We start from the raw sequence: 23,928 nt of genomic DNA on the forward strand, positions 1-23,928 counted from the left end.
TCTTTATTCACTCAACACTTTTCATGCTCTAAGATTCAGCCGCAGCTCCAGGGACTGTCCTCGGGCGACACAGTCCTCGGGCAGGTTTTGACAGCGGCGCCCCCTGTGGCCCACGACCAGGACTGAGACGTGTCGAGCTCAGACTGTGACGGGCCGGTGTGGCTCGGTTATTCATAATAATAGTATCAACTTATTTCTATAATTGAAATTCCTACATCTTCATAATACACAGATGAGTCCTGCTGATTACTTATTCCTGCTCAGAGGTATCACTGACACGGGGACGGAAAACTATTAGAGGAGCGTCGCCATGGAAACGGATGAAGATGAAAAGTGTCCTAAAGCTAATGTATGTGCGGAGAGGAAATTATACTTAGAACGATTACATTAAGATTGAGTTTAATGATAATCCCACAGCGCAAATATGCTCCGCTTTTGCAACGGGGGAGTAAAAACAATCTGAAAATCACCACCACTGGGGCTGGAGGCGGAGTAACGAACGAGGAGCGGATATTTAACTGCGCGTTTTACATCAGGAGCGAGGTCTGGAACCAGCAGAAGTTTGCGCGGCGTTAGCGTAAAGTCGCTTCGTCGTCTTATTTAGCTCGTTTTCCTTCCACCGCGCCTCAGATTAATGGAGATTTAATGAAGTCAATTAGCCGCCTACACGAGCCTCACGCGGGACGTCCATGACCCGCTGTATCCTTGTTAACCGCCGTCTACGTGTGTGTTACGTGTGTGTACTTGTGCGTGCGTAGACCGGGCCAAGCGTCGACTGTAGGTCTGAGGCTACAAAAAAACGCCGTTCTCCGTCTGATCCGTTTAGTCATTGTGATGTTTTTTCTCCCCCCGCCGCCGCCGCCGTCCTCCGCTCAAACATCCAAGTTCATTTGCATATTTCTCGCATCTTGACTGACTAAAAGCACTTTCGTTTAATTCATTAGACGACATAATTCACTTTTCTTCGCGTTTTGACAGTTACAGAACAATTTCCAAGTTTCTTTCATTTTTTTACATAATGTCTTTTGATCCAACGAGGCCACTATTCACGTCTCTCGTTTCTTTTTCGTCGGTTCTTCCGCCGTCGGGCCGGGGCAGGTGGCGGTGGCGGTGGCTTTGTCATGGAAATGTAATGAGCTAAAGTATTTTAACGGACGTCCGAGTCGAGAGGAAGGTGCTAGACTGGTCCCATCTTCTATAACGAACGGTATTTTTATCTGATCTGGGCAGAAAGAAAAACCAAATGGACACGTTTTGACCAAAGACTGGATCAAGACCAACCAAAGAGCCAATCCGGAGCGAGAATGTTGAAGTTAACGCCCCCTTAGCACGTGACAACGCTGTCAATCAAACCTCGGGAAAGAAAACAGCTAAATAAAAACACCAAGATCATGTAGAGCAGGTTAATGTGGGTTAAAAGTGGGCGGGGTGGAAAACAGTGGTCCCTCATTTATCTCAAGGGTTTACGTTCAAAAAATAACCTGCAATTAATAGTCGGGTTTATTTTTTTTACAGTTATTCTCTATGTTTTAGTCTGTAAAACCCCTCACCACACACTTTATACACTTTTCTCACACAGGCGTTAACATTTTCTCATATTTCTCTCTCGTTTAAACTCTCTCAAAGTTCAAACCTTCGTCGGCGTCTTTGTCGGTGCAGAACGTTTCATCGACTTTCATCAGGTTTTGTCGGGGAGAAAACAAATCGCAAACAGAGAAGAGAATGGAGGAGAAGGAAGAAAAGAAAGAAAGAAAGAAGGAAGAAGAGAATCGAGGAGAAGGAAGGAAAGAAAGAAAGTAAGAAAGTAAGAAGAGAATCGAGGGAAGGAAGGAAGGAAAGAAAGAAAGTAAGAAAGAAAGATGAGAATGGAGGAGAAGGAAGGAAGGAAAGAAAGAAGGAAGAAGAGAATCGAGGAGAAGGAAGGAAAGAAGGAAAGAAGAGGATTGAGGAGAAGGAAAGAAAAGATAATTGAGGAGAAGGAAATAAAGAAAGAAAGAAAGAAAGAAGGAAGAAGAGAATCGAGGGAAGGAAGGAAGGAAAGAAAGAAGGAAGAAGTGAATCGAGGAGAAGGAAGGAAGGAAAGAAAGAAAGTAAGAAAGAAAGATGAGAATGGAGGAGAAGGAAGGAAGGAAAGAAAGAAGGAAGAAGAGAATCGAGGAGAAGGAAGGAAAGAAAGAAGAGGATTGAGGAGAAGGAAAGAAAGAAGATAATTGAGGAGAAGGAAGTAAAGAAAGAAAGAAGAGAATTGAAGAGAAGGAAGGAAAGAAAGAACGAAGGGAATTGAGGAGAAGGAAGGAAAGAAAAAAAAAGAAACTGAAATGGCAGGATGAAGGGAAGCACTAGAAAAGGAGGGAGCTGGGAAGAAAAGAAGAAAAAGAAACAAAGAGAAAAGCATGGGATGGAGGATGAAAGACAGAAGAAAAAGACTAGTGGATAAAGAAAGAAAGGAATGAATAAAACTGGAATGGTAGGATGAAGGAAAGAATTATGAAAAGAGAGATGTGGAAAGGAAAGAACAGGAAAGGACATTTCTCTCTCGTTTAAACTCTCTCAAAGTTCAAACCTTTTGCGTTTTGAGAGAACAGTAAGAGGAGACCGGAGCACGTCAGGTTTAACGTGATCCCCGCGAGTATCTACGGGTTAAATCGTTTGTTTGACGAGGCGGTGGCGTTGTCGTGCGCTCAGACGTAATGTAGTTCGCGGAGCTTTGACCCGTCGTGGTCTGCGTGGGCTTGGGACGTGGGCGGACGCTGACAGCTGCTCTCCCCGTTCGCACCCCGTCCCGCTTTGATACGGGGAGCGATCCGGGGTGACGGGGAAGACGGCGGCTGGAAGAAAAAGACTTCACTTTGACGCGTGGTGAAAGTGTAGCGAACGCAGACAGAACACTTTGTCAAATACGATGCTCTTTGGCCGGATGAGTGAATAAAGCAGGTATTACCACCGCGTTTGTCAGAAAGTTCAAAGTCGTATGATATATTTCAGGAGGCGTGTTATAAAAGTCTGACAAGCGTTATAAATCCAGACCGCAGTACGTCAAATTACTGATATACTGTTCCAAGTTAAATATTGTAAAGTTCCCTCCACGTGTCCGATTTGACAGGAACGACCGCTCCTGTTTGACTAATGGCCAAAAGGTGGAGGAAGTACTCAATATGTAAAAGTTAAAGTACAGATACTGGAGAAGAAAAATACTTAAGTAAAAGTATCGCATGAAAAAATCTACTTAGAGTATTTAAAGATGTACTTAAGAGTAAAAAGGACGGATTTATAGGCTTCAAATGTAGTGATTTTAATAAAGAAGTTCTGCCCTCAGTGGAGATTGATATTTCTATTTGAGTTTATGTGTTTTGTCTATTCAGAGCTACCGTAGCTGCCATAATGTAGCAGATTTTCAACAGTTCACTCACTTTTCTCCGTTTAAGCTCTCTAAACTGTCATTTGTCCCCATGAAAACATCTGTCTGTAAGTATTCTCGCTCTATGAACTTATTTGAAGCACTTTAAGTTGATTTACAGTGTATATTTGCGCTAAAATAGAAGACGCTAATAGTGCTAGCATCTCTATGGGATTTTCCATTCATATTAGCATGACGCTAATCAACAGTTTTACACACGTTTTCATTAGTTGTAGCTACACTTAAGCTAATGTTGTACTTTTATTATATTATCATAAGGTACTATATGTTGTTTTATGTAGCTCTGCATAATATTTGTTCATAGGAATATAAAAACATGATGTAATATGCAGATTTTTTGTGTATGTTACAGTTTTACAGTCTACTCCAGGAAACGTCCAAAACAGCGAGCAGATTCGTGGGTGTTTATTGGAGAAACTGTTCGTTCTCTGTAAAGTTAGTTCCCAAACACGAGTGGAGGCAGAATAAAAGATTTGTGCCGAATTTTGTTCAACAGAAACTGAACCAATATTTTTTTTGTAGCCGTTTTTATTTGTATATTTTTGTTTTGCTCAAATTATGAACATGTTCAAAATAAACCCTCAGACTTTTGTGCAGGTCTCAGACAATAAGAACAAATAATTTTACTTTTCAGTCCTGTTCAAACATGTAGTGGAGTAGAAAGTACAGATACTGCTCTCAAATGTAGTGAAGTAAAAGTAAAAAGTAGCGGGTTTAAGATGTATTTAGGTACAGTACTTTGCTCGTTGCACCGCTGCCAGTGAAGCGTTTACATTTTCAGTCTGTTTGCTGAAGACATTTACATGAACATCCACTGAAGGGTCGAGTGACACGTCACATTAACGTCCACTCGGCCTGAGGTCCACTGTAAATATGATACTGCTGAGCTCATTAAGACCATGCTAATTAGGCTGAAGTATACTGCGTACTAAAGTGTACTGTGTACTAAAGTATACTGTGTACTAAAGTATACTGTGTACTAAAGTATACTGTGTACTAAAGTGTACTGTGTACTAAAGTATACTGTGTACTAAAGTGTACTGTGTACTAAAGTGTACTGTGTACTACAGAGTGCAACAAAGGCAATGAACTGTATGTCGTCAACTGTTTTCATGATTTTATGAGTAATGTGAGCACGGAGCTGGTTACATAATGTCCCATGTATACAAAGTACCATGTATACAGAGTAACATGTATACAAAGTACCATGTATACAGAGTACCGTGTATACAGAGTACCACACATACAAAGTACCATGTATACAGAGTACCACACATACAAAGTACCATGTATACAAAGTACCATGTATACAGAGTACCACACATACAAAGTACCATGTATACAGAGTACCACACATACAAAGTACCATGTATACAAAGTACCATGTATACAGAGTACCACACATACAAAGTACCATGTATACAGAGTACCACACATACAAAGTACCATGTATACAAAGTACCACACATACAAAGTAGCGTGTATACAGAGTACCACACATACAAAGTAGCGTGTATACAAAGTACCACACATACAAAGTACCATGTATACAAAGTACCACACATACAAAGTAGCGTGTATACAGAGTACCACACATACAAAGTAGCGTGTATACAAAGTACCACACATACAAAGTACCATGTATACAAAGTACCACACATACAAAGTAGCGTGTATACAGAGTACCACACATACAAAGTAGCGTGTATACAAAGTACCACACATACAAAGTACCATGTATACAAAGTACCACACATACAAAGTAGCGTGTATACAGAGTACCACACATACAAAGTAGCGTGTATACAAAGTACCACACATACAAAGTACCATGTATACAAAGTACCACACATACAAAGTAGCGTGTATACAGAGTACCACACATACAAAGTAGCGTGTATACAAAGTACCACACATACAAAGTACCATGTATACAAAGTACCACACATACAAAGTACCATGTATACAGAGTACCACACATACAGGGTTTCCAAGGACATGCCTGTGAGACAGCCTGTCACATACACTGTATTTATATCCATATGTCATTCTGGGGCCTTGTTCCATGTGGAGGATAGTTCCACTGTCAGAGTATGTAAGGACCCAGGGTCATCCCACCCTGCAGGGGGCGTGTGTTTTCAGCTGTTTTCCCTCTAAGCTCTGGTACTTTTGTGCTTTCTCTTCCCCCCGTGACTGACAGGGTCTGAGGGCAGAGCTGGACTCTCTCTGGCCCTCACTGTCCTACAGTGCCACGTTTCTCCAGACACGTCCAAACCATCAGACGTCATATCAGCTGTCATAAAAACTCTAAAGGGAATAAAATAAGGCTAATATATCCAGCGGTGAATCCTGAAAGGTGGAGTAGTTTGGATATGAAAAGACATGTAGGATAAGCAGGCGTGGTGACAGAAATGTGGGGGCCCGGGGCAAGAAGTCTCACATGGGGGCCCCTATAATATAAATGAATAGGAACTAGGAAGACGGTCAAATTCTGGGCCGCTAACACCCTGGACGCTAGTTTGTCGCCCTCTGTCAACTCCCCTGAATCTATAGTACAGTATCTTTTAAAAATGTTAAGGTTCTGTTTAGGGTGAATACGTTTAGAGATGTGATTTAGATTATGTTAAAGAAAAGGTGGGAGGTTTTGATAGCGAAGTTACAACACAAATCTACCAGAAAACTCACAGTATGAACATGGAATTTGGTGTTAAATCAGACGTATTGTTTTTGCGTCTGATCGATAGTTATAATCTATGACACTCGTGGATCATTATGTTATAATTTGCACATTTTAAATCGCAATGTTCACCTAAAACGTCTCAGTAAAAGAAACAAGTTTGCGCTAATTTCCATGTTATAAAACTGCGGTGAACAACGGGAGCTGACGTCGCCGTAAACGTCATCACAACAAAGCGCCGTGTATCTGTTGGCGCCCCCTATGGACAGCTGCAGATCGCAACGCAGCTAAATCCTACGTGTGTCACCAATTAAGAAAATAAAATTGGAGAAAGACATAAGTACAGAGCAATGGGAGTGCGCCAGTGAACAAAATAAGCTATTAAACATTGCTCAAACATGCACGAAGCACGCCAAAATACAAATTCGGGTGAGTAAATATTGACGGAAAGCGACTATAACGTGATCAAAAGCTCTGAAACGTCCGCTTTGCTGAATAGATCTGCTTTAAAACCAATTCAACGAGCACGAATGGAGTAAATAACCCATAGATGTAATGTAAATGTGAACTATGACACGCAGCGCTATGCTAAGTTTCAAAAAAGGCGCAGAACCTCCATCAACCATCTGTCCCAGTTCACTGTCGGTTATCTCTGTATCTAGAACCTCTTCACCCGTCCGTGTTGTCTCTCTATCGCCGTATCTAGACACGTGTGATAATATGAACACACTGACACCAAATGAATCATATCAAATGGACAAAAACGTCTGATCGGCCAATAGAGAGCGTGTTTGTCCCGCGCATTAATCACCGCAGCCTGTTCGCTCCAGTTTCGCTTTGATAAAATATAGTCACCGTGTCTGTTGTCGTTTCACACCTCCTGAGAGTTAGCTCGCTGTTATTTAGCACGTTTTTACACATGACGACGGGGTAACGGTGACTTTTAGTAGATTTAAAACTCAATTTGTGCTTAATTCATCGCCGTTAGCTCAGTGAATAAGTGGATTGTCGTTTAAAGAAGACCGGTTGTGCTTGCGTCTGCGCTAGAGCTATAATTTGCACATTTCAAAGATTTCGGTTCCAGTTATAGCGGCGAATTTAGAGCCAAGTTCCATATTTGAAAGTTCGACCGTGAGTATCATAGCAACCAAAGAGCCAATCTGGCGTGAGGTTGTTGAAAGTAATGTCCCTTCTCGCTCTGCATGACTGATTTAGCATGGGGTGAATGCTTAGGAACGCTGTCAATCAAACCTGTTGCTTTTAGGAAAGAACGCGCCTGATTTGTCGGAGGCTATCGCTGCGGAAAGACTCGCGGTCGCAGACTTTCCGTTACCGTAACTCCGCAACCAATCGTGCTTCATGTAAATTCAAACGGCGTCTCAAAGCAGAGGCATGAGGCTCTTTAAATATGTTACTGTCATTACGGTAATGCGCTTACGTCGCCCTCGAAGACGACCAATCAGAGCGCGTCAAAGGAAAAATAAGGATGGATATGTAAAATAGAGGTAGTTGGGTGAAAAAAAGGCAAAAGTACACGCTGAAACTTCCTTAAACATGATTTTTATGGCAAAAAAAAAAGTCTAGGCGCTAATAAGTTCTAAAATTTGACAGAGGAGCCGGTCCAGGATATATATATGTATTTATTAGATTAGAGATTTGGCCTGTAACATGTAGCAAAGCATGAATAACTTACTTTGGTACTTTGATCGTATTTCAGTGAAAATATATTCAGTTGTCGTCTCCGTATTAAACACTCAGCTCTGACTATCCACTTTTCTTTTCTTTGATAAGCTCATTTTTGCAGAGAGTAACACAAAGTTGATGTAGCTGAAGTGCGCCATAATTCGGTCACGTTCGGCGGGCCTGATTAATAAACCCAACGGGCCGTACGTGACCCGCGGGCCGTAGTTTGTCCACCCCTGGTCTATAATGTGCTCAGTCCTTAAACCGCCTCTTGCCTCCGCTTTGAGACGCCGTTTCAATTCACACGAGAGCACGATTAGTTGCGGAGTTACTGTAATGGAAAGTCCACAACTGCGTGTCTTTCGGCGGCGGCACAGGGTTAATGGACACAATAGCGAAAAAAAAAACACCAGGATCATGTAGAGCGGGTTAATACAAAGATTTTAAGACCGAAATGACGAGTCTGACAGCAGCGGTTACGGACAAAGGAGTGAGTTTTTTAATAGAAAGTGAACTGGAGCCAGAGCTGATGTAGCTGGAAGCGCGCCCATGCTCACTTCCTATACGTTCATTTATATAGCGACATGTAGCTCGCCGTTTTCTACTTAAGTCCTCCGGTAAAGTAAACAACAGATGGTCCCAGCGCCCCACAGACACGAGAGTCTAGACCTCGCTCTCCCGTACGCGCATTCTGCTCTGTATGTACATGTTTCACACACATTAGCCACATGGAGCGTTGAACTGCGGCTATACTGCGCTGCTCAGTGTTGCATAAAGAAATATGGCCGCCCGGCTTCACGGAGGACTCTCATTATGGCCCCCGCGCATTTTGCTTGTGTGTATTTGTGTGTGTTGCGTGTCCCGGAGGTGCGTTTGATCCTCTGACTGTGATAATGCCATATCCAGCCTCTGTCTTTGATCCCCTCATCACTAAAAACACTGTGAGGCCCGGTAAACACACACAGGCCTATTAACACTGCGCTGTGGAGAGAGCGGAGAAAACGCATCCAGAGCAACGCACAACACCGACAACGGATTATTAGCCTTTTAGCAACACACTGTGAAGCACGCCGCGCCGAAAAGCTAGCTGGTTGTAAGAGATTTATTCTGCATTTCAGATCCTCTCCTTGGTCATAACTAAGGACGTCTCTGTGGCCCCGCAGTCGTTCAAAGTTCTTCTTCAGTTTTGGTCAAATTGCTGCTGGACACTGACGTATATCTGTCTGAAGGGAGGAGTTAACCGCGCTGAAGCCAAACCCTGGGGTCCAAACATGGCGCCCGTCGCTGTCGCTGGGCCGGACGCAGTTGAGCTACTCCTCGTGAGAGTTTGAGCGACGAGAGCGAACAGAACGGGCACGAAAAGAGGAAAGGGAATAGTCAATAAAAATGTAAAAATAGAAGAAAAATATGTAAAAATGGTAAATGATAGTGTTTGCGCTTCCAGGAGCTTCGGAAACACGTTCTTAACCCGCGGCTCGTTTATGACAGTTTGGCTCACAAGTTCGTTCATGTCGTACCATGTGACCGCTCTAACCAATCAGAGCTTGAGCTTAGCTAATGTGGACAGAGCGTAGACGAAGGTAACAATTAAAAGTGTTTTGTAAGATAACAGACGGACTTTGAGCTGAGAAAAAGTTTATGATATGAAAACAGGTTAAAATTGCCACAAAATTTGACCTTGGTGAAAGTTTTAGGCGTCCTGTCAGTCCCCGTGAGTTCTTGTGAGTCTGTGTGAGTCTCTGTGAGTCCCTGTGAGTCCCTGTAAGTCCCTGTGAGTCCCTGCGAGTCCCTGCGAGTCTCTGTGAGTCTCTTTTAGTCCCTGTAAGTCACTGTAAGTCCCTGTGAGTCTCTGTCAGTTCCTGTGAGTCCCTGTCAGTCCCTTAAGTCTCTGTGAGTCCCTGTGAGTCTCTGTGAGTCCCCGTGAGTCCCTGTCAGTCCCTGTCAGTTCCTGTGAGTCTCTGTGAGTCCCTGTGAGTCCCTGTGAGTCTCTGTGAGTCTCTGTGAGTCTCTGTGAGTCTCTGTGAGTCTCTGTGAGTCTCTGTGAGTCCCTGTGAGTCTCTGTGAGTCCCTGTCAGTCTCTTTTAGTCCCCATCAGTCCCTGTGAGTCTCTGTCAGTTCCTGTGAGTCCCTGTCAGTCCCTGTCAGTCCCTTAAGTCTCTGTGAGTCCCTGTGAGTCCCTGTCAGTCCCTGTCAGTCTCTTTTAGTCCCCATCAGTCCCTGTCAGCCAAACACGAGCAGTTTGTGATTACATTCTGCTCTATGAGAAAAATCCTTTTTGGGCAGGAGGATTTTTTGATGTAGTACCAATAAGTGTCCACTTGTCCAACTCGAGACGGCTCTAATCAGCAAAACCCTCTTCAGGTATTTGAATAGATCCATGACTAAAACTAACACACCTGTCGTTTAGTTTCTGTTTGTGGCTTGGTCTATTGAGCTTCCTTAAATGTGAACTGAGTCATGTTTAGCATAATCATTCAGGCCCCTAATGGGTGTTTAGCATGTTGGCTATTAGCATACTGGATAGCCCTGTTGTTTTCTTTGTTTAGGTTTTGACCTAAATGTAAACAAGGAAAACAACAGAGGCAGAGTCCAGCAGTGATCTGACCAGAACTGAAGACGACGCTTGGATGAGCAGCGAACGTCCTCACTCAAAATGTTTTTCTTTTACTATAACTGAAAACAGAACATTATAGAGAATATTATAAAAGTAAACAAAAAAAAAAACATTTAGTAAATAAAAATAATTTTCTATATATTTATACATTTTGGGGACTCTCCGTTTGAATATCCTCATAAAAACTGTTCACACAAAAAATAATATGTGAAGTCAAATTATAATTCTCTCAAGTAATTGGTGCTTCGGCTACATGGGTTTGATTTGTGAATAAAAAAATACTCATCAGCAGGGGAGTCGACAGGGGGGGACAACGGGGTCTGTTGTCCTGGGCCCCCTATTGTTGAAGTAAATATAGACGATAAACGATAATACTGAAACTCATTTATGCCACTGACATAAAAACCCAAGAGCAGATTTAAACCACAAAAACTATTCTAAATCTACAATATTGTTAAAAAATCATCAGCTGTAATAAATAAACAGCAGAATGAAACACTTTAGTTGTTAGTTTGTGTCTGTAATGAGTCATAGAAGTTATTTATTCAACCTTCTATGGCTTAAATCTATAAATAAATCTTTAAATAAATAAATAAATCTTTAAATAAATAAATCTTTAAATAAATAAATAAATCTTTAAATAAATAAATAAATCTTTAAATAAATAAATAAATCTTTAAATAAATACATCTTTAAATAAATAAATCTTTAAATAAATACATAAATAAATCTTTAAATAAATAAATCTTTAAATAAATAAATCTTTAAATAAATAAATAAATCTTTAAATAAATAAATCTTTAAATAAATACATAAATAAATCTTTAAATAAATAAATCTTTAAATAAATAAATAAATACATCTTCTAAAAAAATAATCTTTAAATAAATAAATACATCTTTAAATAAATATGTCTTTAAATAAATAAATAAATCTTTAAGTAAATAAATCTTTAAATAAATACATAAATAAATCTTTAAATAAATAAATCTTTAAATAAATAAATAAAAATTTACCTCCAAAAAATATTGTTAATAATTTTAGGAACAGACCTATCTCTTCCTATTCATTTATATTAAAAGGGGGCCCATAAAAGGCTTCTTCCTCCTGTCCCCCAAATTTCTATCAACGGTCCTGCTCACAGTATATTTTCATAATACATTTTTATACATTTTCATAATACATTTTCATACATTTTCATGGACTGCTCGTACCAGTGTTTGGATTTGAAAGAAATTGAAACAGAAAGAAGAGCATGTCCCATAACTTCAGATTGCAGTAATTTTCTCTTATGAATAATATGGAGGCGGAGACAGACGCACAGATGCTACATGCTAATGAAGAACATCTGTACCACCCGCATTTTTTTATGTAGGTCACCAATTATTTACATTTCAAATTATACGCTACCTGCAAGTAGCTTAGTATGTGCTGTAAACAGGGATGGAAGAATACTTTGGAAATGTACTTAGTTGGACAAGTGGACGATACTCGGTCCAATCAGAGTACTGTGTTTGAATACTTTTACATTGTTTTGCATTTAAATTATAGTGTAAAGACGCATTATTGGGTTAAAAAGAGCTTTATATTTGTTTCACTGTTTGTTATTTATCTCAAATTGGAGTCACACATGCACCAACGCCATTTTTCTGTGCAGTTTGAAGTCGACATTTTGTGATCGTGTACTGCAATCTAATACAGTTACTCAAAATGCTACAGCGTCCAGCGTCCAACAGCCTGAAATCATCTGTAGATTTGAATAATTTTACTAGAAATTTGAAAAAAAAGTACATTTTTTACATAATCAAACGTGTCCACACCAGTTTAGTTCAGTTGTATTGTTTTGTTTCACTGTAAAAACCTGCACATAATTGATTTTTTAATTGGTTTGGACTGTAGAAAACATAATGTATTGGACGTTTTTGGACATTTATTGTATTTTCCTGCTAATGTCAATGATGAACTGTTTGTCTTATGATGTAATTGTAATGAAATGTGTGTTTTATGTGCGTTCACCTGCAGCAGTAGTTAAATCTGGCACAAAGCGTCTTTTCTTTTGTTAGATTAATGCATTTGTACGCGGTCCCTGACAAATAAAGAGTAAAGAAAGAAACAAAAAAAGTACGTATTCTCCATAGACTGTATAAAGAAGCGGAATAAGGCAGTGTGACGTCACCCGTAGCAGGTTTATACGAACATTTTACGACCAAAATGATGAGGCTCACTGCAGCAGTTACACAGAGAGAGGAGTGACAGTTTTTCAATGTAAAGTGAATTGGAGTCGATGGAGTTTGAAGTGCTCATATATGTCCAAATATATACGCAGTCTGTGGTATTCTCGGTTCATGTATTCACTTTTACTTCCCCACATTGGCTGTATATGTGTGTTTGTGCATAATTCAGGCTTTATGTGATGTTTTTTACTGTGAAAAAGAAGGAGGTTGTAGCAGCAGATGAAAGATGGAGGAGACATGGAAGGGGACGGGTGTGAGTCCCACTGAGGCTTTGAAACAAACCTCTGGAGAAGCAGAAAGGAAAGGAAACACAACCACAGCACCACAAGTATCAAACTGTCCAGTCCACTCCAGAGGTCATCCCAAATCAGCAAGTGCAAATACGAGATGTTTTTAGGTCAGGGCCAAACGAAACCACCAACGCGCTGGAACTACCTTTTGTCTCTGTTTTATTTATGTTATTTATGTTATTTTTGCAAACACAGATGAAATTTAGAACCACGCCATAGCCCTATTTGAGTCATTTGCCAAATTTTGTACTAATCATGCTAGTCGTTAGCTTGACTATATTACATTACTTTATTTTACAAAAACAGATGAAATTTAGAACCACATGTCACTCTCCTATTTGAGTCAATTGCTGAATTTGCGTCACTCATGCTAGTCGTTAGCTTGAGCATATATGTTTATTATATTATTTAGTAATTTGACAAAAAACTGATGCAATTTAGTACCACCTGTCATCGCCCTATTTGAGTCATTTGCCGAATTTGCGTCACTCATGCTAGTCGTTAGCTTACGTGTATATTTATTCTATATTATTTCGTTATTTTACAAAAAAACTGATGCAATTTAGTACCACCTGTCATTGCCCCATTTCAGGAGTCATTTGCCAAATTTGCGTCACTCATGCTAGTCGTTAGCTTGACTGTATATATCCAAGTTTATTAGAAAAACACTAAAAATACCTTATCGCTGTAATCACCAAACACATTAAATATTAAACGTAAAACCAGTTGGCTTCAAAGTTTTCTGCTCTGATCTGTTTACTCAAGCTTTTTTGCAGTCAAGGTGGGTATTAACACAAACTTATAAAACTTGGGCTTATATTTAAGCTAAAATAAACATATTTAAAGAATAATAATAATAATAATAGATAGCACATTATTATTACGTAAGTGACAAGTGAGTTTTGACGCAAATTCTGCTGACTAAAATGGGGAATTACACCACAATTTTACCAGCACTGTTTGGATTTATTTTCAGCAACATTAGACGACAGACTTATACATTATTTTGTCTTTATCTTCCAATTTAAATCCCACGACCGTGCACTTTGAGTAAAGATTCAGTCATTTATAATCGTAAAAGACCAGTGTTGCATCATCTTTTTAATGGAGAACCCGGTCTACATGTTAACTTTACGTAATTTGTCACCTTTAACAAATATATCTTGATGTTTTGCTTGTCAGCGCCCCCTGTGGTCTGGGAGTGGTTATGCACACAGCAGTTTGCGAGAGAAGAAGGTTAAAACTACACTCCATCTGTGATTTGGAGCAGAATTTAGACTTTGAAGGACAAAATTTGACTAGTTTCGCGCTAAATAGCTATTCTGAAAAGTGTGTATTGTTTATATCGTTGAGGAAATGGATATCGACAGCATTTTTATTGAGGACAGAAGGTTAAAACTACACTCCACCTGTAGTTTGGAGCAGAGTTTAGACTTTGAAAGACAAAATTTGACTTGTTCCATGTTAAATATCTATCACTATATCGATATGGAAAGCACTTTTATTCGTTTTAGTTGGTCAAAATATCGTGACGCTAACTTATCGCTAATCTACTCATGAACTTTGCTGATTTGGGATTGGAGCGGCGCACACTGCCATCACACCTGTCCGATCCTTCTTTCCGCGTATCCACTGCGGCGTTCCGAGGAGGACGTAGAACGAAGACTGCTTATTATATTCCTCCCGGTCTAGAATCTTAACCGTTATGCTCTTCCTGTATGGGACACACACACACGGATGGACACATACAGAGGGGGCGTGGTCAACATGCGAGCTCAACAAACAATATGAAATGTAACAGTAACACAAAACACACAACCGTTCACTCATGCGCTCGGTAAAGTGGTGACGTGGATGTGGTGGGATGAAGTGAACTTGTTGCATGTTTCCTATCTCCGGGAAACGTGCAACCTTTTGGAATGACGGGCTTTGAAGCTGAAAAGGGTGAAAGGTCACCCAGCTGACCCCGACGTCTGACCTTTGCTGTCGTCGCTCTCCACCAACCGCGGCTCCGCGATCTCGATGTAGAAGGTTTTGTTCTTCTCGTACTCCTCGTCGTCGATGACTTTCACCTTGATGGTTTTACTGGAGAGGGAAATCGAAAAGGGAAAAAGAAGAAGACAAGGAAGCAAAGTGAGGAGAGGAGAGACTGGAAACAGGAAAACAAGCCGGCAGCCATGTTTTTTTTTTAACTTCGTAGACATGTTTTTTTTACTTCAAAGACTGAGCAGGTGCGACAGATAAGAAATGGATAAAAATCAACATCAAATCAATCTCTGCTCTGGCTGTACTTGGCTCAAAATCAACTTTTTGTTAAAATAATCTTTCATTTCATTTAGTGGCTGTCTGCAGGTTAAGTGTAGCGCGGGTCTGGCTTATCTGCGCTATTACTCATTTTGGCAACTGGACACTCATGAATAAAGAAGACAAATTAGCCATATGGAGCGGACACATGTAAATGAGCTCGGAGCGGTGAAGCTGAGGGTTTTACAAGGATCCTATACAGCAATTTGACATTACAATTCTCCGGCAGACGTTACTGTTTTGTTCAAATAGGCGTCACGCGACATTACATATTCTGATAATGCAGAAAAGACATCGCTGAGGTAATAGACTGTGAAAAAAGTGGACGGAGAGAGTGTGACGTCACCGCGAATGAAGCTCGGCGAGGCTAGCTACGTCGTTTTACTCACAAAATAGCCAAATAAAAACAGCAGAATCGTGTATCGCAGGGTTAATACGAACATTTTAAGACGAGTCCGACAGCAGCAGTTACAAAGACGGGCGACAGTTTTCAATAGAAAGTGAATTGGAGCCAGAATTTTAGGTCTAAAAACCTTTCTGGCTAATATTGCACAGTCCCGCTGGATAACATGAATTAGCATGATACTGTCTGGCACTATGAGCTGTCCAAAATGTTTCTAATACTTAAGAAAGGACACGGATTTAATTTGTGCACAGATCACAGCCAAAGTAATGAAATCTGTTCGTACAGTTTGGAACGACGTGCAACTTAAACAAAACCCTGCAGCAACTGTGGAATTAAAAATAGACTCTTCATTTCGCTTACGTCTAACCATCGTGTTTGTCAAATTATACAAACACAGGAGTTAAACGCTGGACTCGGGGGGTAAAGGTTTATTTTATGTTTATCCAGGGCCCGAAGTACAAAGTCTGTAATACAGTGTTTGGTTTTTTTTACAATTATTCTATGTTTTTTGCTGTAAAACCCCTCACCACACACTTTATACACTTTTCTCACACAGGCGTTAACATTTTAATAAGCCGGGGCAGAGCCAGAGCTCCCCCTACTGTCCACTCCACCCAATGAGCTTATCTAAAACAAAAATACTTTCACAATATCACAAAATACTGCAGTTTAATCATGTATTAATAAAAATGAACTGACTTATACTCTTGAAAATAAATTCTCTTATGAATTCAACTGAAGTACAGTGATCCCTCGTTTATCGCGGGGGTCACGCTCTAAAAATAACCCGCAATAGGTGACATCCGCTTTATTTTTTACAGTTATTCTACGTGTTTTTTGCTGTAAAACCCCTCACCACACACTTTAAACAAGAGAGAAATGTGAGAAAATGTTAACGCCTGTGTGAGAAAAGTGTATAAACGTTTCATCGACATCGTGGGTTTTGTCGGGGAGAAAACAAATGGCAAACGTACAGCACTTCAGAGTCACACTGCGATCCAACGTTTAGGTAAAATGACAATGGTCTACAGTCCAACAGCCAATCAGGACGCAGAACACAATGCACGTTCATACGCCGTAAAAAAGCATGTAAAAAAAATCCACAAAACAGCGAGAACGCGAAAGGAGAACTGCGATATAGTGAGGGACAACTTTGAACTCTTTTTTTTTTTTTTTTTTTTTAATAAGAAAATATGTAGTGTGGGGCCCCCCAAGATGATTTTTTTTTACCAAGGTCCCAGAATTTTGCCACTACACCCCTGATAAATCCAATACTTTGAAACATCGCAGCATTCCGAAGCACAAAAACACACAATTTGGGTCACTTTTCCACAGATTTACCCAATTCCACCTCGCACTGGCAGCACCGTATGGCACCAAACACCTCCACCGATCTTACAGGTGCACATCAATTCCAAGTCAGCGATTTTGCTCAATGAAAACCGCAATTATCCCACGTGTATTCAGTTTGTTAGAAGGTCACCGCAGCCGTATTCATAAGTGTCCTGCCTCAGCGCTGGGCAGGGGAGCTGGTGTGTGACTGTATTTGTTGTGGCAGTTGGCCTCCGTCACACATGGAGGGAAAGCTAATATCTGGGGTCGCAGCACCACTGAGCGCCGCGCTGGTACTTTTCATGCCTTTGGGGGGTGTAACTGTGTGTATTTGAACGTACCGAAATCCTGTTCAGACCAGCGAGCATTTTCAGAGATGACACAGAGAATGGTTCTAATCTTGCGCTATAGGGAGGGGAGAGGGGATGTATACAAAGAGAGGATTACGGAGGGGCTTTATCTCATATCGCAGGCCGCTAACCTGGTTACATTACAGTCTAAATCGACTTACGCAACCGCTTTTCCAAGTGTAACGTCACGTACGGGATAATCAGGTTTGGATCTCAGGCCGAGTTTGCACGTAAAGTACCACGGATAAAACGATATGCGGCAGAATGCGATATTTGTATGACGATATTGTATTATATTTCACTTTTTGATGCGATACAATAAATACAAAGATCTAAACAAGAACAAGGGGTTTAAAACTGGGGGTAAACGTTAATAAGAAGGGAAAAAAATGACAAAAATAGTGTATTAATCTGATATTTTTGCGTTTTTGTGCTGTTCTTGTAGCTGTTTATTTGTTCTTGCTAGCGTAATTTGCTTTTCTATGTGACGCTTGGTTGCTATGGCGACCTATTTAATGTCAAAGTTACTGGTTTGTTTTTGGAGACCGGCTTCAGCGACATTGAGACTGGTTTTGTTTTGCTCTTGTTTTTTAGCGTTCGTTACGGCCTACAGTAGCCCTTTGGTTCAGAAAATAAACGTTTCCTTACACCAGAACGCTACAATTTGTAAATTTTTTTTACATTTTAAAATAGAAAAATTATAAAGAACCTAGTGTAATGATTTTTGTTCAGTGCGACATAAATTCTAGCGTTAGACGGTGTCCTTTTTGCAGCGAATTGAGAGTTTCTGGGCCAATTTTTAGATTTTTTTCATTTGTATTACACCTAAAGCTGTGTCTGAATGTCTCCCCCAGCTCCTAACCCCTCATTCACTCTACAGTCCTGCAGTCTTTATAGCGCTTCGAGGCTAAACTCTGATAAAACTCGATTTCTGTCATAAATAACGATCATATTGGACTAGCACACAAGTATTTAACGGCTAATAATAATCACACAAGTCTTTGTCGAGCTGGATCTTACATAAACAAACTGGATTTTCTCGCTCTGCTAACAGCTCGAGCTAACGTTAACAGCTAACGCTAGCAACTTAACACAACCACAGTTTATTTAAGAGCATTTTATTCATAATTTGGCCCAACAGTGCGATAAACCAGCGCTTCTATCGTGTCGTGTCCAGATAAACACCTGTTGCCGTGCTGTTGTTTTTCCAACTCTTGCAATGCATTGTGGTCTATGCTAACCCGTCTAGCGACCACTGATGCCCTCTACTTTACAAGGTGCATTGTGGGAAATTTTGAGTGCAATATTTTATCAAAAACTGGACATTTGGACACCTAAAAAAATGATATGATCCCTAAATAGCTCCCCCTGTAGGCAGTAGTGTGGACATACGGACACGCTGCCATTTTACCACCATCACAATTGTTACAAAGCTGCTATATTTATATTTATTTAATTTTTTTGCATTAAACTAGCGGTAGTGGTTTGGTCTTTCGTTCAAATTGCTCCATATTCACACTAAGCCTGCGTTATTATATCATATCTCTCATCTCTATATTAAAACTCATAATCTTATCATTTTACAAAGGATTATCAGTCTTAATGAACTGATGGTGTTAAACGTGAAGAGGATAAAACACTCAAATACTCTATACAAACATGTACACTTGACCCCCGTCATTAGGGATTAGCTCGTTCGACTGGGACAGATGGAGTGTAGTTTTAACCTTCTGCTCTCACAAATTTTTCTGGCAACGGTCAACGAACAGCTGGGGGCATTACCACTCCCAGACAACAGGGGGAGCTAGCTAACGAGCAAAATGGCAAGCTATATTCATTAAAGAGGATTTATATAAGCTTTAAACCATGTTATAATGTCGTCCTTCACTGTTAGCATATTCAGAGTTGTGTTTTATTGTTATGCATTTGATTTTTCCTGCATTTTTCTACATTTCAGGCTTGAAAGATAAGAAAATACCAGCTTTCACCAACCCCCTATGTCCGCCCCCATCGCACCTACTTGCGATTATGCCACTATAAACAGGAAAAGGGAGTCGCAGTTGTACAGTTTTGAGTCTAGTTTAGCCATTTTAGATGAGTATTGCAGTTTTCTATAGACAAAATGTGAAGTAATGATATAATGTTATAGTTTAAAGGTTCTATATTGCATAAAATGGACGCTTGTGAGCTTTAAGACGTGTTTTAATGCTGTTACCTCCTCAAAAACAGACCTGGAGTTGAGTTTTGTTCCATTCACACATGTCTGAGTAACCCTGGTTTATTAGTTTGTACATCTCCAAACCTCAAAATGCTCTGTTCCACCTTGTGATGTCATGACGTGGTAGTTTTCAAGATAACAGCTCCATTTTTTATCTTTAATTCAGTAGAAATGGGCAGATCCAGGGGTGAAATCATGATTCAGATGATCCTAGTGAAGTTGTGTGCAGTTTAAAAACACAGTGGAGCACTTCCTGCATTACCACATGATGACATCACAAGGTGGAACAGAGCGTTTTCAGTTTGAGAGAAGAACTCAGTGAAACAAAACACAAATCCAGGTGCGTTTGCGACGAGGAAATGTCACACGTCTCGCAAGTTAACAGCAAAAATGACGCGTTCACAGCCGAATGAATCAAATCAGTCAGTTTAAAGTCGCAGTGAATCACGGGGACGGATTTTTTTTTTGTATCTGCAGCCGTTTGGGAAGGTTTGGGAAGGTTTGGGAAGGTTTGGGAAGGTTTGGGAAGGGTGAGTCCGCTGTTGTAACTGGCAAAGATCACACTCCAGCATGTTACTGGAAACATACTGACACACTCGGAGCAGACGGGCCAAGAGGCCAAAAAGCAGGCCTCGTTATCTGCTCGGAACTGGATTTATGCCCTCTCCCTCCGCACACACACACACCCCCACCGCACACACACACACACACACACACCGCACACACACACACACCGCACACACACACGCACACACACACCGCGGCTAACTATGTGACAAACATGGGTGTAAAACATGATGACCTGTCGCCATGGTAACATAATGTTTACGGGACTAGCCTTGGAGGAGATGACTTTTTCCAGAGACTTACGAAGAGAGATCAAGGACAATTTGTTTGATTTTCTTTGGGCACTATAAACATTTTCCCTTCGGCATTCTTTTGTTACTTCAGAAGTACTTAAGTGGCTAAAAAAAAAGAAAAAAGGATTTACAGCAATGGGAAAAAAATATAGGCGGTACATGAAATAAGAACTTTCTTGTAGCTGAAGTTGTCGACGTTCCCCCGGGGAGTGTGATGCTAACTGGAGGCACTGGTCGGTCTGAAGCTCTGTTTGGCTTTAATTTGAGCTGTTTTTTAACATAATCTGACCTGAAAGATCTGATTTAACTGGAACTACAACACGTGATCTCGTTTGAAGTCTCTTGCAAATAAGATGACAGGTACGAGCTAGCTAGCATTAGCATTAGCCGACGGTTTTTCAGTTGGACACTCTCACGTTTTTGTTGAAAATCTAACTTCTAAACAACCGTAAATCGTAAATTAAACTCCTAAACAATCGTAATTTGTAAATCAAACTCATAAAATAATCGTAATTCGTAAATCAAACTCCTAAACAATCGTAAATCAAGCTCATAAAATAATAATTCGTAAATTAAACTCCTAAATAATCATAATTCGTAAATCAAACGCCAACGCCATCATAATTTGTAAATCAAACTCATAAAACAATCATAAAACTTATTTCAGTGTTTGCTAATGTATTCATTGTGTCACCATGGTAACTGATGAACATTCCGCCAATGCACACACATGTAGAACACCCCCAGAGCGATGTCACTATGAAGTATCAACACAGATCGAGATTGTGACGCCCTCATCGAATTTTCAGTTAGTCTAATGTGATTTAATAATGATGAATAATGATAAAGATTTGAGGATGCTAAATGCTAACGTTAGCATTTATTCAACTTTTCTGATGCTACAGAGTGAGAGCAGTTCATCATGTTGTTCCACCGCTCGTTTGTTTACATTTTAACATTGTTTTCCTAATATATCTCTACAAGTTTCGCACTACTGCCACAAACACGGCCGATTTCCATGGTAACCGATCATCCGCAGCTTTATACGTTGTAATGGATGATATATATAAGTTGCTAATATCGAATAAAAGTTATTCTCTGAAACTGAAAACACTCTGTTCCACCTTGTGACGTCATCATGTGGTGATACAGGAAGTGCTCCACTGTGTTTTTAAAGTCCACACACCTTCATTTCTGGAATCATTTGGATCATTTCACACCTGGAACTAAAGATAAAACTACCACTTGATGACATCACAAGGTGGAACGGAGCATTTTGAGGTTTGGAGATGTAGATAATTCAGGATTACTCAGACAAAACACAACTCTAGGTCTGTTTTCGAGGATGTAATAATGTTTAAACACGTCTTAAAGCTCAGTGGAGTCAGTTTTGCGCAATATAGGACCTTTAAATACAAATATATAAACATGGTAATAGTAAGTAAAACATTCTTTCCCTCTCTCCTCTTGCACTGTGGATATTTAAGGCAAATTGGATCTCTTTGTGATTCAGCCAAAAGTGGCATCATAACACTCCACTAGCCTGCTCTGATATGCAGTCATGCGTGGAGGAGGAGGAGAAAAAAAAAAAAAAAACGCAGCCCCTCCGCTCTCCCGTGGGATCAGGATTCATGTACATCACGTTTCCATGGCGATGTCCTTTCAGCATCTCTGCCCAAAAGCCTCAAAAGAAACTGTCTCATGGTTTTATGCATTATTTTCCCTTTTGTCTTCCATAAACAAGCTTCCATTTACACACACTACAGCCACACGCTCCTCGGGTATTTGATAAAACACCGTGATGAAGCTTTAAAGGACCCTCGTGACGCCGTTTTCTGATCCATGTCATAATGTTTTCTCGTCACAAACAGACCTGGAGTTGTGTTTTGTTTCGTTCGCGCATGTTTAACGCGCAAACCTGTTCTTCTCTCGAGGAGAAAACACTCTGTTCCACCTTGTGATGTCATCAAGTGGTGATACAGGAAGTGCTCCACTGTGTTTTTAAACTCCACACACCTTCACTAGAATCATTTGGATCATTTCAGCCCTGGAATTGCCAATTTCTACTGAACTAAAAGGTAAAAGGAGCTGTTAACTTTAAAAAAAACTACCACTTCATGACATCACAAAGTGGAACAGAGCATTTTCAGCTTTGTAGATGTTACAGACTAATAATAAAGTGTTACTCAAACATGTGTGAATGAAACAAAACACAACTTCAGGTCTGTTTTTGATGAGGTAACAACATTATAACACGACTTGAAGCTCCCAAGAGTCAGTTTTGCGTAATATGGAACCTTTAAGTTAAAAAATATAAAATGTTTTTGATTCTTTATAGATACATCCGGCATAACTCAATTCATTTGAACAAAACAAGCCTCTTCCAAGGACAGATCTTAAAAGCTTTTTATATTTGATAGCAGCATATTTACTTACACAGAATACACAAAACGACTGACGCACATCTGACTTCAATCACTTTTCAAGAAATATATTTTTGTAATCATTTGGAAATTGCACATAGCCTTGAAAGTTTCACTTCCGTTTTTTCACTTATAAAAAAAGTCTACACAAAAACCCAAAATGCAAGCAATATATAATAAAGCTGGGTAAAAGTAAAAAATATTAAAATAAATTGCGGCTTTCTACTTATATTATTACCAGGGCCGGTCCAGCCTATAAGCAGATTGAGCAGCTGTTTGGGGCCCGTGGTCAGCAGGGGGCCCCCAAGAACCCATACATTTACATTGAAAATAATATAATATAGGACGTTTTATTGTTAACAGGGCTTATGTGTTTACAGCAGCTTAAATATCCCTCTCAAACAATTACATTTGTTTTATATCTATAGTAGCAAAATATCTGCTGCTGCTACGTTTGTTTTTGAGTCGGGCAGAGGTGAGGGCAGCTCTGTGTTTACACCGGAGCAAGGACCCGACATAATGTAAATATAAGTCCACTGTCACAACTGGAACACATTAAAATCCACCAGAAATGAAGAAAAAATGTCTAGAATTTCAAAAATCTTGACGCCCCCTCCTTATATGTTTGTGTTCTGTTCTTGTGACTATAGTATTTGTGATATTTTGGATATTTTCAGTCTGATGTTGGTCATAAAAACACAAATACAACTGGTCAAAATGATGAGAGCAGAGTCATAATGTCGTCAAATGTGAATCACCAACAGCTGAGCCAGGAGGGGGCCCCAGAGAAAAATTCAGCTTAGGGCCCCCTGAAAGCTACGACCGGCCCTGATCCCGATTATTAACAAACCTTTCGCATGTAACCGCTCCTATTTAGCTTATATTCTGCGATTTTGATCATTTTACATAGCCTATAAACTTCCATACGCACTTCAAACCCAGCTCTCGTAACCATGGCGATGCCTTTAATGCACCGCCGCCTTTAAGAATGATAAGAGTCGTATTGTCTTGGTGGAGCAGATTGCTGGTGGGTGGACTTCAGCCTCAGACTAAACAAACGCTAAGGTCTGAACGTGGATATATGTGTGTGTTTGGACGGACTGTGGGAGTGAGGCTGTT

At 40.2% G+C, this 23,928-nt stretch overlaps 1 protein-coding gene across 1 annotated transcript in view; it reads right to left on the bottom strand.

Annotated features, from left to right (window-relative positions):
• Window positions 1-23,928, bottom strand: part of slc8a1b (solute carrier family 8 member 1b) — a 213,843-nt gene that overhangs the window by 51,123 nt on the left and 138,792 nt on the right. Inside the window, exon 5 of the mRNA XM_055227211.1 lies at window positions 14,521-14,630. Coding sequence (XP_055083186.1) covers window positions 14,521-14,630 — 110 coding nt within the window. The remainder of the gene's footprint in view (window positions 1-14,520; window positions 14,631-23,928) is intronic.

This window comes from Periophthalmus magnuspinnatus, chromosome 15 (assembly GCF_009829125.3).
Source record: "Periophthalmus magnuspinnatus isolate fPerMag1 chromosome 15, fPerMag1.2.pri, whole genome shotgun sequence".
In the NCBI taxonomy this organism is placed as follows: domain Eukaryota; kingdom Metazoa; phylum Chordata; class Actinopteri; order Gobiiformes; family Gobiidae; genus Periophthalmus; species Periophthalmus magnuspinnatus.